At 42.6% G+C, this 16,348-nt stretch overlaps 2 protein-coding genes and 1 long non-coding RNA gene across 4 annotated transcripts; 2 read left to right on the top strand and 1 right to left on the bottom strand.

Annotated features, from left to right (window-relative positions):
* Positions 1-2,221: 2,221 nt before the first annotated feature.
* On the top strand, positions 2,222-5,338 carry LOC127782236 (RHOMBOID-like protein 2). Its single transcript, XM_052309340.1, has 5 exons — positions 2,222-2,792; positions 3,581-3,744; positions 4,230-4,396; positions 4,479-4,726; positions 4,931-5,338. The coding sequence occupies exons 1-5, from the start codon at positions 2,512-2,514 to the stop codon at positions 5,040-5,042; spliced, it is 972 nt and encodes a 323-aa protein (XP_052165300.1). The 5' UTR covers positions 2,222-2,511; the 3' UTR covers positions 5,043-5,338.
* Positions 5,339-5,861: 523 nt separating this feature from the next.
* Positions 5,862-8,485, bottom strand: LOC127782237 (uncharacterized). Of its 2 annotated transcripts, XR_008019155.1 has the most exons (4): positions 7,764-8,485; positions 7,001-7,088; positions 6,618-6,796; positions 5,862-6,005 (listed from the first exon to the last, which is right to left on the bottom strand). It is a non-coding gene; the product is annotated as an uncharacterized LOC127782237 (long non-coding RNA). The 2 variants fall into 2 exon arrangements; XR_008019154.1 differs by lacking the exon at positions 5,862-6,005 and having other exon boundaries at positions 6,012-6,796; positions 7,764-8,482.
* Positions 8,486-10,444: 1,959 nt separating this feature from the next.
* Positions 10,445-16,162, top strand: LOC127782607 (plant UBX domain-containing protein 8-like). Its single transcript, XM_052309876.1, has 11 exons — positions 10,445-10,658; positions 12,179-12,240; positions 12,336-12,846; positions 12,928-13,011; positions 13,099-13,205; positions 13,492-13,723; positions 13,819-14,007; positions 14,093-14,257; positions 14,782-14,925; positions 15,003-15,059; positions 15,755-16,162. Exons 1-11 carry the CDS (start codon positions 10,575-10,577, stop codon positions 15,866-15,868), a joined length of 1,749 nt encoding a protein of 582 aa, XP_052165836.1. The 5' UTR covers positions 10,445-10,574; the 3' UTR covers positions 15,869-16,162.
* Positions 16,163-16,348: the final 186 nt, after the last annotated feature.

Genomic DNA, 16,348 nt, shown 5'->3' with positions numbered 1-16,348 from the left:
AAGAGTGTGGAGCCAAGCCGAGCAACCAGGACAAGAAAGATGTGAGCACTGTGTCGTTTAATCCTCTCTCTCGAATTCTCGGAGTCCATTGATCCACAAAAATGCAGTTAGGCCGTGTTTGGATCCAAAGTTTTTTTTTAAAACTTTCAACTTTTCTATCACATTAAAACTTTCTTACACATACAAACTTCTAATTTTTCCGTAACATTGTTCTAATTTCAACCGAACTTCCAAAATCTTAGTGTGAACTAAACACAGAGCTTCTTCGTCGGTGGGTTGTTCTGATTTCTGAATCTCTGCAACTGCACGGCCGTCAAGTTGTGGGGGCTGTGCAAGAATGGCGGCGCGACCGTCGTGGCCATCGACGGCCTCCTGCAGGTCACGTTTAGTTGCGTACTTGCGTCAACAACCTCCTGGTCACCGGCGCCGGCACCCTCGACGCTGGACGAGAGTACGAGACCAATTCCCTACCCAGGCCACGACGGTGAGATATTAGGGTTTGTTTAGTTCCTCTGAAAAAAGCTAGAAGTTTGAAGAAGGTTAGAAGTTCGAAAAAAAAAAGTTAGAAGTTTACGTGTGTAGAAAAGTTTTCGATGTGATATGATGTGATGAAAAGTTGGGAATAAAGCGGAAACTAAACACGGCCTTATTAAACTTATCGATACTGATTTATTCAGATTATCTCCTCTTATGAAGAAACTAGTGGGGAAATTCTCGTACATCCTGCAGATTCTGAAGTTGGACGGCGTGACGAGAACACGGTGATAAGGGCGGCGAACATGAGATGCAGGGTTTCCACATTTGTCATGACCGACGTGTCTACAACTCTATCATGTTTTGAACATGAGACGCGGGGTTTCCACATTTGTCATGGCCGACGTGTCTACAACTCCATCATGTTTCGAATCCAGATTATCTAGCCCACCACCTTGTGTAGCTAGCCGGAAGATACACGGGCGTTTCTCGACCAACATTACTGCTCGATAGCCGCCCATGGCAAATGCTCCAACGCCGCCAAGGTGACAAGAACAGAGCTTTCCATTGCCAATTCACCGTTGTTCTTGCAGCTACCTCTGGTGCAGATCAGCGAGACGTGACGTCCGAGAGGATCAACGGCACGCCGAACGGCAGGAGGAAGAACCAGATCGATCAATCAATCTCAGTTGTGACCAAACGCCGGCTATAATGCAGCGCAAAGAACAGCAACGACGTGCCAGGGATGCCCAACTCGTTGGGCCAAGCACCCAGCCCGGTCGCCTGAGCAAGACGCTGATGTCAGAGTACTCCAACACTGAACAAATACAAGTAATTGAGTTTTGTTACTCTGGGTGTGTTTGGTTCACGTTAAAATTAGAACAATATGATGAAAAAGTTGAAAATTTGTGTGTGTAGAAAAGTTTTGATGTGATGGAAAAGTTGGGAGTTTGAAGCAAAAGTTATGAACTAAACCAGGCCTCTGATGATAGAGAGTTAAGGGCCGGAAGAAAATTATTAATTGAGCGGCGAAGTGAGCGTAGCTTAACTGATTATATTTTTTAGGTGGAACTGACTTATCTAGGTTCAAGTGTTAGACTTGATACTGATGCTTATATAGTTATATTTACGACCAATTATTTTTTTAGTGGTAGGTGACATACCCGTGGACTATGAGATACTTATAATGACTTTGTTAATCTCACTATATATATCAGTTCAGTTTTTTAAGGTGATTATATAGATAAGATATATGCGTGTATATTCGTAGGGACGAGTGTGTGCGTGTTATGAGCACATGCGCATGTGTTGTACTATGTTTTAAAAAAATATTAATTGTATTTATAGGATTTAAATTTGTCCCAAAATAGTTGTCACAATAGAGTACTCGTAATCTCATTAATCATTTCTCATTTAAAATATTTCTAATTTTATCCTCAACCATCCATCCACTATTACCTACAAATCATTTAATAAAAGATGTCATAATCTTTTTTCTTAAATTTTAATATATGCTAAACTATTTAGAATTATAATTGTTTTAGGATACATGTAGTAAGTCTAATTTTAACATCCGACTCGTTTGGAAGTAACTAAAAACCTTCAAAACACTACACTACTTTGTCATTAGAAATTTTTAAATGCTCATAATAAAGTTCGGTGGCACAAACCTCTCTTCATAATAATTTTTACTAAATGCTTAACAAAATCCTATCTCCTCCTGCCTGTCACCGGTCACCGACCGATGGTCCCCGCAATCCAATCCAGCCAGCCAGCCTCGCATCCCCCCCTCCCCCACTCGCCGGCGACCGCTGCCGTCGCCGTCGTCCACCTCATTCCCCACCTCGTGCCTCGTCTCCCTTCCAAGCCAAGCCAAAAACCCCTCCACGAGCCGCGCCGTACGCCATCGCCAACCACCACTCCACTACTACTTCCCCCCACACTCACTCACTCCACTCCCACCACAGCAACCGCTCGCTTTGCTTCGCCCATCTGAGCTATAATTAGCTCGAGGAGAGAGCCCTAACCCGCCGCGCCATGGCGAGCAGCAGCGGCGAGGGGAAGGGTGCCGGCGGCGCGGGGTACCAGTACGCGCCGTACGGCGGGTCGTACTACGACGAGGAGCGGCGGTGGTGGCCGTGGCTCGTGCCGACCGTGCTCGTGGCCTGCATCGTGGTGTTCCTCGTCGAGATGTTCGTCAACGACTGCCCCCGCCACGGGAGCCCGCTCCGCGGCGAGTCCTGCGTCGCCGGCTTCCTCCACCAGTTCGCCTTCCAGCCGCTCCGGGAGAACCCGCTCCTCGGGCCCTCCTCCGCCACGTACGTAACGCCCCTCCTCCTCGCTGCTTGCCATTTGATTCGATTCCCCGTTGCGCAATTGAGCTTGGAAATTGGGGGGAATTTTAGGTCCCGTTCGAATCCACTAAAAAAAAGTGGATTTAGTCAAGCGTGTGAAGCTGGCGTCTTTGTCGCTACAGGGGATTTCCTTTTCGGCTCCAGGTGTCTAGGAGATAAAAGAGAGAGAGAGAGACACTGCGATGGCGACTACTTGGATCTTTTCAACTACCGTTTTCGAAAGAGAAAATTACAAAACCTTTAGCAGCATTGCATTAGATTATCTTGTGCCATCTATACATCTGATGGAGTATTAAGATTTATTATGCTTTATGCGTTCGTAGAATGGAGCAATGCAAATTCTAGAACAATTCGGTTGGCACAGGAATATTTTATTCTTACATGATTTGTCTACTAGTAGTGTTTACGTCACTTGCAGGTTTCCCAAATTGCAGTCGTGAAATGTAGGTAGTATTTTTATCAATTAGATTATTAGAATTAGGTGATTGGCTTTTGTATTGGTACTACTACCCCTTGCAATCCAGGATTATGGAGGAGTGACGTTTTTTTTTTTCCAACACATGTTAAAAAGGGTGAATTTTGTTTGTTCTAGCCTGCGAATTTCATCACATCGGAAGCTTTCTGAGGACTACATTATCTATCTTCATTGATGCATACTGTTCTGTAATACGCCTGTGCAGTTTATTTATTTTGATAGTGTTAAGAACAAGGGGGGTTCTTAGTGCTAACAAGTTGTTTGCTCCATTGGCCAGTTTGGAGAAGATGGGAGCACTAGACTGGGCGAAGGTTGTTCATCAGCACCAAGCATGGCGTCTCATTAGCTGTATCTGGCTACATGCTGGCCTAATCCACCTGATTGTCAACATGCTAAGCTTGCTATTCATCGGACTCCGTCTTGAGCAGCAATTTGGGTTTGGTAAGCTTCTACAAGTACAGAATCAGTCCTTTTTACCCTCAGCACAGCATACCGTTTCTGTTTGAAGCAACTTGGTTTACTATCTTTATACATGATCTTCCCGTCTTTTATTTGCAATTGAGTTCTCCGAGGTAGTTTTGACTTGGCACTTTTAGAAGTACTTGTCGTACCCTATGTTACTTATTATTCATATTCATATCAGAGTCTCAAACCCATATATTACCATTGTGTTAAAGCCAATTAACTGGTTAGATTGCCATGTTATCATTTTGTAGGCATTACTTACAATGCAAGGCCATTGTTCTCACAAATTTGAGAATGACTTTATCTTCTAGTCTTCATATAAAGATGTAGTCAATTTACATATGTCTATATTCTAAATATTGGACCCATAACTTCCATATGTCAATGTGGACCCATTTCTCATTTTGAGTTTGAATCTGGTAATGTTCCTGCACACTGACAACAGTTTCCTTACTTACTAGTGCGTATTGGAATCATCTACTTGCTATCTGGCTTTGGCGGTAGCGTGCTGTCTGTGCTGTTTTTACGTAATAACTACATCTCCGTTGGTGCCTCTGGAGCTTTGTTTGGCTTACTTGGGTCTATGCTCTCCGAGCTTATTATGAACTGGACTATTTATTCCAACAAGGTCAGCAGAACAGAGACTGTACCTATATTGTTTACTCCAATTCAGTTGTTCCCTGCAAGTTTCAGTTTGTTCACTATTGCAGGCAGCGGCAATCATAACTCTCCTGTTTATAATTGCAATCAATTTGGCGATCGGGATACTACCTCACGCTGATAACTTTGCACACATTGGTGGATTTGTGACTGGATTCCTTCTTGGGTTTGTCCTGCTGGCAAGACCTCAATTTGGTTGGATGGAACGTCATGAGTTGCCTCAGACTAATCAACCACGAAAGTACAAAGCATACCAGTATGTTTTGTGGGCTGTTGCACTCTTCTTGCTGCTAGTTGGGTAAGTCTCTCCACTTCATCTAAAAGCACAGTGCATGTGCATAGTTAATACTCGTTCACATCTCACTTTTGTAGTAACAAAAGCATAGCGTCGACATATGCAATGCTATAGACTGACATAAAATAGCTTGAATAAGCAACAGTTTGACAATTCATCAATAAGAAGCTATACCTGAAACCTGACAGAGGTGAATTACTGATGCAGGTTTGTGATTGCCCTGGTGATGCTTTTCAAGGGGAAGAATGGAAACGATGGTTGTCACTGGTGCCACTACCTGAACTGCATACCAACATCCAGATGGAAGTGCAGTACTTAGATGCTTCAGAATTCCGTTAGCTCTTCTCCAAATTACAAATATTCTTCGGGAACCATTTTCAAGCTTGTGTGCTTGTAGATATCTACAAGAAATTTGCCAGAGAGTCGAATTCTGCCCTTTCCAAAGTGTAGTACAATTTTCTGCTTTGTAATTTGAGATTGTAACAGCTGTTTATTTGAGCCCAACTCCATACTGCATTGCTCAAAAAATTTGTGATGTTCAATTGGATTCTCTTATATCATCTAAAGTTCGAAACAATGTTAATGGTTATGGAGTCTAAACATTCTTCTTTCAAAGTTTCAAGGCCTTCTCTGGAAGACTAGAATGTGGGAGTTTCTACTGGTCTAATGGAATTAAACCAATTCATATGAAACTAGTAATATGCCCGTGCTAACGCTACGATAAAAATTGATATTGCAAATAGAACACCCAAAACATTGGTACTTTCAACAATGGAACAGATAGTTAAAAAGTTTACATTAGCACTGAATTTTTTTCGGCAAAATATTATGTATTACATTTTGTAGTGGGTACTAAATACGCACACAAGACAAGCCATTCCTATTTTAGACAGAAATCAAGCTTCACTGTATTTTCCATTGAAGTTAAAAAATGGAAAATAAACACAACTTCACAGCATGCAACCAGAGGACAATATGGAAAGAAATAAATGATTGCAGTGAAACCTCATTTTTATTTCCATACAAAATAAAAATTAATGTAAAAATCAGAAATTCACTGAGTAGAACCACATCAATATCTTTACATTAGATGAACAATATCTTTACATTGTTCTTAATGAAAATACATCAATATATATTGTGGTAACCCCTAGGAGGTTCAATAAATAAAATAACTTAAGATCTTGCAACATGTGTTACTAATATTTAACAAAGTGGAACAATTGCCATGTAATTTGTCTATTCTTCACTTGGAGGTTGGTGATGCTCTGGTAGCTGGTAGCTGGCAATTGAGTGAAAATAGCTATAAGTGAAAAGATTTGCCATATTCTCACCAACCTTAAAGTGCAAGATAAAATGTTATTTTGCAAGGTAATATGTATCAATTGTGATGAAAAGAAAAATGCTCTCAGCATGGAAAATTAAAAAGGATGCTTCTCTAATGCCACCTTGGATCCTTTGGAATAAGATCATTTCAAACAATTTATTCTCAAATGGTTTGCAGAAAAAAAAAAACAGTACCAAGCTAGCGCCAACATGGCCTTGCATGACACAGACACACTCCCGGTGTTCATGGAAGTCGAGGCAAATTATCATGGGGTGTGCAATATCTCAGCACCTTAAAGCACCATAGCCCTTGCAATCTTTAAGCTTGACAAAATATTGTCCCTCAAATAATTCCTAGGTGACATACATTCTAAACACAGAACTAAAAACTGGAGTCATTACCTCACTTCTTTTTTGAGAAAGTTGTGATCAATTGAAGTGAAAAATATTCATTCAAACTCATTTGTTTTTCTGAATCAATGATCACATAAAAATGGTTTGTTGAAGTTCAGTGATCCAGCACTGTAAACAATATTTATTTTCTCATAATGAGGAGAAAGTTGTTTACTTTCCAAGACATAAACTGCACAACATCTTCTCGTTACTATTGTACATAACTGCACAACATCAGAACCCGAAACACTTCCTCGTTATGCGTGCATGGAAAATCACTTCTCAAACTGCTGCAACGAACGTTGTCAAGCAATCTCCAGTATGGCAGTATGTGATCTTTGGTGATATCCAAACCTAAGCAATTAAAAAACCAGCAGACTCCGAATCAGCTCCAAGAAACTGTAGTTCAGAATGGAACTCAAACAACACCGAGAAAGATTTTTTTAAAAAAATTAGGAATATCAAGTGAATCAGGAATGGAGTATGTGTGCTGCCAAAAAATAATGTCATTACAGAGGAACAACTAAATCTTTGATGTGGTAGTAGTACAGGTCTTACTTTAAATATTTCCAAGGCTGAAATGAACCAAAACTTCTGCAATGTATTGATTGTTTTGCCTCAGGTTGAGCGGTTAAGGATAGCAGATCTGTTGACAAACAATATGGGTAAGAGTTGATGTCAGGAGACCATACCACCAATATATTGCCCAAAATTGGATATTTTTGCAAATACACGGTTCTCAGATAGCAAATAGTGCATGCGGCATTAAATCTAACAATTTCCCTTTTCTTGAGAGGGAGAGAGATTCTATTACATGCAGTACAATATACACATTTGGTGATTTGATAATATAAATCTGTTATTTGTTATATAAATTTCAGTATATACCCCTATAGGAAATAAAGCAGCATATACCATCTCTATAAAGAAAAATGCAGTATATATGCTCGTAATGGTGAATAAAAAAATAGCACATAGGGAACATTGCAGTAAATACTTCTGTATATAAAAAATCAGTATATGCATTTACAGGAAACATTCAGCATATGCATCTACAGGAAAATTTAGCATACAAATCTGAAAGCATGCAAGGACTGACCGACAAAATATCCATATATAGAAACATAAAGATATTAAATCTAATGGTCTCCTAATAAACCACTGGGAACAATAAATCTAATGGTCTCCTAATCAACCACTGGCAATAATTTTTGGGGCATACTTTTGACTCAAGTGATAAAACGATTCTCCTCACCTGCAAACGAGTAGAAAATTTTAGACACTGTGAATGATCTTGCAGTAGAAAAACACCTGTACTAACCTGCTGCTTTGCCACATGTACGTGAATACTCTGCTGCTCTCCTTCAGATGTGTTCATCACATCGGGTCAAAAGAAACCCAGATGGCAGCCGGGCTGATGTGGTGACGATGGCGGAATTCAACAAGTCAATATATCCTGCAACGAGGAAAACAATGGTGTCAACTGTACATCATTGAGCAGACAGACAAACAAATCAACATGTTGTTGATGAATGTCGCAAGCACAGATTGTCATGGAGGAAGGCGTGCGACGGCGATGCAGATCCTGGTGATGCAGCGTGCGACGGCGAACAGGCGGCAGGATGGAGGGGAGGGGCGGTGCTGGGTTGGGCGTTGGCGGCGGGGGTGGACGGGGAGGAATGCGTGCGACGGCGACGGCGGTGGCGTTGATCTGGCCGAGGGATGGACTCGAGCGGGGAGGGGCGGCGGTGGGTGGGGCGTCAACAGCGGTGTCTGTGGGTGAGAAGGGAGGAGATCACCGGTGGAGAGGCGCAGGTGGACAGAGGGTTGACGGGATGGGGGCGCTGTGCGGCGAGGTTGGCGTTTGGCGGAGGAAGGTCGGGGACTCCCGTCGATCCGGCGGTGCCGCAGGTGGAGGTGCCGCCGTCGGCCGGGGAGCGGCAGTAGGGGGAAGGGGCGCGAGGGGTGGATGCGCGAGCGGAGGGGGTGGTTGGCGGCTGAAGGGATGCTGGCACCGCGATGTGCGGAGCAAAAGAGGAGGCGTGGAAGGAAACAAACCAATTTTCTGCCCGCTGACTACGCGTGTGCGCGATCTCCCTCCCACCGTGTGACCCCGCGCACGCTGCTATCGTTGGATTCGATGAATGAAGTATGAACGATTTAAGAGCCGTTGGTGAATTATATGGTAGAATAATATAAATTTTTTGCGTTCCAAGTGGAGGCATAAGAGCATGAAATCCGACGATAAAATTTATAACGTGATCAAATATGTTTACATGGGGCGTATGGGGCGTGTTTGGTTGCCCGGCTTGTACCTGGCTCGCATCTCGGATGCAACTTGTAGGATGTTTGGTTGACTGTACGTGTCCCATAACCAGGCCCAAATGCAAAAACTCCCTCGCAGCCAGGCTGAGGAGGAACGACCGAAACGAGCTTCGCTGCTCGTCCTGGCTCCACGCGTGCAAGCGCCGCGCCCACGCGTGCAGGGAGAGGCGATGGGGTCACCAACACCAACCTGCCTCCCTCCTCATTTCTTCCGTCTTCTCCTCTCTTCGCTATCGCCGGCCACAGCCACAAGTTGCGACCATCTCCATCTCCACCAGCCAGATCTAGCTGCAAGTCCTGCTCCTCCGTATTTTCTTCAACAATGGGCCACCAAGAGCTCTCTGCAAGTGGATCCGAAGGGCATGAGCTCACTACTGCCAGATCTACCAGTCTGGTAGCGTTGAATATGGCGGGTGCTCATCACCACTTTCCTCACCCCAGAGAGAAGGACGAGCTCGGCTCCAACTTCTTCATGTCATTGTTGTCGTCGTTGTTGCCAGCGCCACCACCTTCCTCACCGGCTTGAGCTCGTCGCTGCACGAATGCCCCCACCGCAGCCGGCAGCTACCTTGAATCTCTCTCCTCCTCACCTTTCTTTCTTTTTTTTTGAGAACACTTCCTCACCTTTCTTTGGCCGGATTCAGAATTAAGCTAGGAACTCAGGCCCGCCAGATCGAAGTAGCCACAAGCTCCTGACCGTCAGACCCGCTGCACCCACGGCGGCGAACATGCCTGGCTGGGTGGCACGAGCGGCTAGCTACCGGCGGCGACAAGCTCCTCTGCGAGCTCTCTTCTTCTTTTCTTTTTTTTTTCTTATTCTTTCTTTTTTCAACCGAATGTTATTAATCACTAATAAATATACTTGATGTACTGCTGTGTGACCGTATATGCTTTTTGACAGTGTCTTAAATTATTGTATATGCTCATCTGACAGTGTCTTAAATTATTATCGCCAGGAACTCCAATATCAATTTTTTATACATTCTGCTTATATTAAATCTGCTACAATATACCGTAAATAAATAGCTTTTACATGATAAGAATTTTCACTCTCAAAGAAAGTAAGTACTCGAACCTACTTTCCATACCACCAACCAAACAAAATCTCTTTCAAACCGTATCTTTGATGCAAGCAACTAAACAAAATCTCACCCTAACCCAGCTAAACCAATACAACCAACCAAACAGCTGCATGTGTATCTACTTGGCCAGGCTAAACTCGGTCTGGACGAGGGAGATGAGCTAGGCTAAGAAGATGCGATCAACCAAACACACCCAGGAGATGAGCCAGGCTAAGAAGATGCGATCAACTGGTTTCACATCGGAGAAGGCAAGGTATATACGACTAGGGGCAGAGGAGGAGCAGCAAAAGTGCTTTCTTTTGTGCCTTCTCTTGCTTCGGGGAGATGCCTCGCTTCTCTCCCTTTCCTCTTCCACAAGAAGATGGGCAAAGCAGCGAGTGTAGTATTTTACCTCCATGCCCCTAACACTGCCCCGGCACTGCTTCGGCTTGTTCCTACCCTTCGGAGGGTAATAACGTAAATGAACCTAGCCTAGTGGGCTAAACCGCTAAAGCAGTTCACGGCCCACGGCCCAACAAACCTTAAACTACGGGGAAAAGAAAAGAAAAAAAAAAGAATTCGCAACTTGTCGAATTAAAATTCTTCACACACACACGGCCTCGTGGCTTCGCGACTCCTCTTCTCGTCTTGGGTTTCTCTCCCTCCTCGCCGTCGCGTCGCCGCGGAGGCGGAGGCGGAGAGCCAAGGCCGCGGCGGTGCAGCCGCCTTCCCCTCCTCCCGCCGCCATGGTGAGGCCGACGCAGGACGCGATCGACACCTTCGTCGGCATCACCGGCGCCGATGAGGCCGCCGCCGCCCGCAAGCTCGAGGTGACGCCCACCCGCTCCGTTCCCGTTTGTTCCCCCCATCACCCCCCTTCTCCTCCCTTCACCGTCGCCATTCTACGCCTCGGAATGTGTGGGGCTTGGATGCGTCGGGTCTCGAGTTAGGTTTGTTGTGTTAGATGGCGTTGCGCTGCGGCGGGGGATGGGTGGTGCGGGTGCGATGCGCGATTTGCGGGAGGTGATGAGAACGTTGGGGGGGGGGGGATGGGGTTCTAGGGTGTTTAGAGTTGAGAACATTTTGGGGATTGGGGATTGTGTGGTGCAATGCCTTCGAATTTTGAGCTTTTTAGTGATGCATATGCTCTTAGTTTTCTCTTCAGCTTGCGCGGTCAGGAATGCTGAACACGTTAGTGGATTAGTTTATGGGCATTGCTATGGGTACGATTGTGAATTGTCGATTCACGCGGTAGGACATCCAACTTTGTTTATGTTATGGAACTTTGTTGACACAATCCTACTTGGAGTAAGAGTTGGATGGAGTAATTCCTATTTTAATGTTTTTTTTTAGGGAAATCCTATTATAATGTCTTGGTCTTCCATTTTGTAGGAAGACCGCTGTTGTCACTGAATGGTTTAATAAATGTTTGCAGATCTGCTTTCTGTAATTTTATTGAACAGTGATTTATCTATCGGGCAAGATGGTCTTTATTGATCAATAGTCTTTGTGAGAACAATTTTCAGATTATGGTCCATTGAGTTTAAGCATGAGAAAATTACTTTATTCAATCTTTATGTGGATTTTTGACTAGTACAGCAAATAAGCATTCTGCTTAGTGAATATTTGGACAGGTTAGTTATATTGTTGTTGTTGCAATAACTCTTGCCAATCATTGGTCTGTTTGGAAATGCTCTGTTGGAGTGCTGAGTGAAGTACTGCTTTATACTTGTTTCTTCTGGTTGCAGTAGGAATAACTTAGCATAGTACCTTCTGCACCTCTGCCGATGATGCTGAATCAGAGTCTGTTGGGCCTTAGCCTCTTTCTTCTTCAATTATGAGTTTGGAAAGATTGTTATCTTATTTTGTTAGGAATCATATATATTAGGATCCTTATTACAACTCCTCTTTATATAAAGGAAATATCAGGAAGAAATAATGCGAGCAAAGTATTACGCTACTTCTTCTGCCTCTCTTCCACTGCATTTCTTCTGCCTCTCTTCCACTGCATGCTTCTGCCCTTTTCCCCGTTACTCTTGAGTACTACTTCTTCCGTTCTGAAATATAAGCATATCTAGGATTCAAATTCTGTACACAATATAAGGATTCCTAGAATACTTGTCCCATTAATCACCTTTCATTCAAATTGTCTCCCCATCTTACCACAACCACCCCTCATTTAATCAGGACACTATATTCTTCTCTCCTCAAAACTTAATCTATGCTAAACAACCTAGAACTGCATATATTTGGGAATGGAGGGGGTACAACACACAGAGGCATACACAAAGTCCTTACACAAGTAGATATTTCAAAACGAATTTCTAACTGACTAAAATCATTCTACCAGGAACATCATGGTGACCTAAATGAAGCTGTGAATGCCTATTTCAATGAAGGAGATAGGACCAGGTACATGTTTTTTCTCCTAGCGGTTCTTATGTGCATTTATTGACCTGATACCATGTTGTTCCCGTTGTTATATTTAACTGACATACAATTTTCAGCACCAGAGCCAATGAAAATCCTATACCTACCGGTTATGATGACATGGAGTTGGATGAACCATTTGGTCCTGTCCCTACATTTCACATGCCTTTGGGCAACCCTTTTTCACTTCTGGATCAAGGTTTTTTAGAACGAGCTGCTGCTGTGTATGGTGAGGGACCTCATATTACACACCCTAGGGAGGTGAGGCGGATAGATGTTGAAGTTAAGGACAACAATACTCCAGCAGGTAGTTCTGGTCATGGTCCTGTTATTGAAGATGTTACTGGACATGAGTTTTCACATGGGCCGGAAATTCGTGGGACTGTTCTGATTGATGAAGATGATGATGATGATAACTTGCCATCTGCTCAAGATACTCGTCTCCCAAGCAATCCTTCAAGTTCAAACTATTCTGTACCAAGAGCTCCTCCAATTGCTAATGTTAGTGACTACAACAATGACATAGAAGAGGAGATGGTTCGCGCTGCAATAGAAGCATCAAAAAGGGACGCAGATGGACTGACAAATGTAAGACTGCTTATCAGATATCTACTTTTAAAAATTTGGAACCTACACATCTTTTTTATCAAAACATTTGGTACTATGCAGGGTCTAAGAAGTGGAGAACGTGAAAATGCATCACGTGGCAGAGATGATGATGAGATTGCTCGGGCTTTTTCTATGTCCTTGGAGGTAGTTGTTGAACACACAAAGTTCTGTTTTTGTGTGTTCTGTTTTTTGTGTGTTATGCTGAATTCATTTTTTTTTGTGACTATTTAGACAGCAGAACAAGATAGAGTTCTGCGCCAAGTGGGAGCGCATGTGTCTGATCATTCTGATTTATCCGATAAGGAAGACATTGAAGGAGCAACTGGGACAGTGGAAAGGTGTCCAAATATATTGTCTAACAATCTATGCATGTGTGATTTTTCATTATATTTGGTTATTCATATATCAAGTTTTATTAGGTTCCTAGTTACTCAATGTCCATTGTTCCATGAATCTTGAGTTCTCTTAATGGTTTCAGCTTCATAAAAGCAATGCATTCTTGCAGCTGCACCTACCATATTCTTTGGATATCTTTTTTGTTATTAGTTTGTTGTGATTACTTGAGCATGAGCTTCTTCTATCTAGTTGTGACTGATTCATTGTACATATTATTTCTTGTTGTAGGCAAGTACCAACTTCAGGGAAAGTTGGAACATCTGATCAGTTGGTAGATGAAGAGAATTTCCAGGATGATGACGTTGAGGAACATTCTTTTGTTAGACAACACTCTAGGCGTGTACCATCTGGAAATGATGAGTCCACAGAAGCACTTGAAAGGGCCAATAGTCATCCATCCAGTCTCCTCCCTCATAACATTGAAAACAATCAGCAGTTCAATGGAGTTTTTCCATCAGAGGTGGTATTTTAATCCATCACACCTGTAATGAGATAGAATTTAACCATACTACAGCTTCTTCACTGCTTACAAACCCGTTAATTTTTGTTGCAAAGTGGGGTGGCATTTCTTCTGAAGAACATGATGAAGCTGTTATGCTTGAAGCTGCAATGTTTGGTGGAATTCCTGGAAGAGCAGCATATCCATTTTCTCTCCCGTATCATCAAAACTCAAGTCGCTACCCCACGGTTGCTCATCCTCCGTCACCAACATTAACTGCACAACGGTTGTTAAGGGAGCAGCAGGTATAGACTTTGGAGTAGTATCTATCTGTGGGATAACATAACAACGGCTGCATGCAAGTATGTTAACCTGGTGTTTGAATTGTAGGACGATGAGTATCTAGCATCTCTCGAAGCTGACCGAGAAAAAGAATTGAAGGCAGAGCAGGAGGCTGAGCTCCGCAGATTAGAAGCTGCTGCTGAAAGAGAAGCTGCTATTGCAAAGCAAAAACAAGAGGAGGAAGAAAAGCGAAGAAAACAACTCGAGGAAGAGGTAATTGAGTTAGTAGTTAGCGCGTTTGAGAGTTGAATGGATAGTAGTCATAGAACTGTTCATACATTAGTTATATTGGCATATAACCATGCTAATCATATCGTTATGGTTTATTAAATTAAAGTCATGCCACACTGTTGGCAGGCCAGTGTGCTTGATGAATTTTATCATTAGTGCAGATACGATTGCATGTCGGTAACAATGTCTGGATTGTTGCAAGTTATATTGCTTTACTTGTTTCTTATCTGGAGGACTTCTCAGATTAACTAACTCCTTAGGTCTGATGAGAAACATTCTTCTGTATTCTTCTGTAAATTATGTCATTAGTAGTAAGAAAAGGTAGTTAAAAGCTAGCACTATGATCTGACTGTGACCATCTTTACCATCTACGTAATATCAAATAAATGATAAGGAAGTAATTATGTGTCCTTTAGAACTTGCCTACTATGCCTTTTCCATGGTTTGTGTTATTTTCACCACACAGTGGTATATTGATTATGTTATTTATGGCAATGTGAGAATAGGAATTGGAGTCCAAGCTTGCAGCCAAACAAGCATCATTGCCAAAGGAGCCATTACCAGATGATGTAGGGGCTGTCACTGTTGTAGTTCGCATGCCTGATGGTCGTCGTCAGGGAAGGCGCTTTATGAAATCCGACAACCTTCAGGTAACATTCTTTTAGTTGCCAGAATACCTAATGAAACTCACTGGTATTCCCTCAATAAGTTTTTGGAATTCTTGCAGGTCCTTTTTGATTTCATAGATATCTCCAGGACTTTCAAACCAGGAACCTATAGGCTGGTAACTTTGCTAACCTTTTCATTTTTTTCATGGTGTTTCAGGAATGTTCTATACACAGAAATCAGTGTAGTTTACCATTAACCTGTTGAAACTGGATTTGCACTAGCACAAGCTGGTTATTTACGCCAGCACAAAAAGAAAAAAAAAACGATGATTCGGCCTGCTTTTATATGTCATTATGTGTCAGTTTATTTTGCTATTAGTGTTATCAAGTATCATGTACCATTCGTAGAATAGATCAATTTCTGAACTATGTGATTTTAAAAGATTTAACATCAATACTGGAGGTTGTCTGATAGTCAGCGTACTCATCCCGTTGAGCTAGGTCAGGATAATATGCCTGTGGCATGGTAGACTGTAAAGAGATTACATTGAAACCGCAGCACCAGCTATTTTTTAGCACTCACACAACATTTAGTGGGCATGCTTTTTATTTTCATTCCTCTGTTTAGGTGCCTAAGATTTAGGATCTTGTTTGAATATCGTATACACAATGCATTCTAGCTTGTTGGTTTTGCCATGTTGTGATATTTGGATTATAAAAAAAAAACTAGTTACTTCACTAGCCTGTAAACAGGGGAAAATTAATGCATGGGAGATTTCATGTTGTTTCTGTTTTATAGCATTTTTAGATGTTGCTGATTGAATCTTGTGGTCCTGAATATTAAATATAAATGAAAATCTACAATGTGCAGGTGAGGTCTTATCCCAGGCGTGCATTCACCGACTCTGAGTCTCAGATGTCTTTAAGTGATCTTGGCCTCAATAGCAAGCAGGAAGCCTTGTTTCTAGAGCAGATTTCAGGATAGGGGGAAACCGGGAAAGAGTTAATTGCAATTAACACAACAGGGATTCACAGAATTTTTTTTCTTTTTACTTATGCCTGGCACATGTTCGTGAAAATATTAGCAAGGTTCGCATGAAACTTGGCGTTAAGGTCTCATGACCCTCTTTTGTGTTTTGGAATGGTGACTCTCAAGTACCGGGTTTCATGTGATACTCACCCTGCATATTTGAACAGTCAGAACTCAGAATGTACATAGACTGCTGCTTGCAGAGCTACCGCAATTCATCAATTCATTAATCTATGTTCGCTTGTTCAAGATAGTATCTGCACTGTTGGACTGTTTATAATGGCATGAATCCAATTAACCCTAGTAAGGTACTAGCATGTATGGGTGGCCTCTTGGCCCTTTTGTCCCTGAACATAACTTACCTGCTCCATTGATTCGAGATGTAGCCAGCCAGAGGGTAGGTTGGATTTATGTTCGAGAGTGCATCGCTGGTGC

This window comes from Oryza glaberrima, chromosome 8 (assembly GCF_000147395.1).
Source record: "Oryza glaberrima chromosome 8, OglaRS2, whole genome shotgun sequence".
NCBI lineage: Eukaryota > Viridiplantae > Streptophyta > Magnoliopsida > Poales > Poaceae > Oryza > Oryza glaberrima.
The sequence above is the reverse complement of the archived record's forward strand: the minus strand, read 5'-3'. Positions and strand labels throughout refer to the sequence as shown.

Excerpts from the sequence above, each read along its gene's own strand:
- LOC127782236 (XM_052309340.1), top strand. The coding sequence starts at position 2,512 with ATGGCGAGCAGCAGCGGCGAGGGGAAGGGTGCCGGCGGCGCGGGGTAC. Across the intron at positions 3,745-4,229 it reads TGAGCAGCAATTTGGGTTTG|TGCGTATTGGAATCATCTAC; the intron begins GTAAGCTTCTAC and ends CTTACTTACTAG. Across the intron at positions 4,727-4,930 it reads CTCTTCTTGCTGCTAGTTGG|GTTTGTGATTGCCCTGGTGA; the intron begins GTAAGTCTCTCC and ends TTACTGATGCAG.
- LOC127782607 (XM_052309876.1), top strand. The coding sequence starts at position 10,575 with ATGGTGAGGCCGACGCAGGACGCGATCGACACCTTCGTCGGCATCACC. Across the intron at positions 12,847-12,927 it reads ACGCAGATGGACTGACAAAT|GGTCTAAGAAGTGGAGAACG; the intron begins GTAAGACTGCTT and ends GGTACTATGCAG. Across the intron at positions 14,926-15,002 it reads TGAAATCCGACAACCTTCAG|GTCCTTTTTGATTTCATAGA; the intron begins GTAACATTCTTT and ends GAATTCTTGCAG.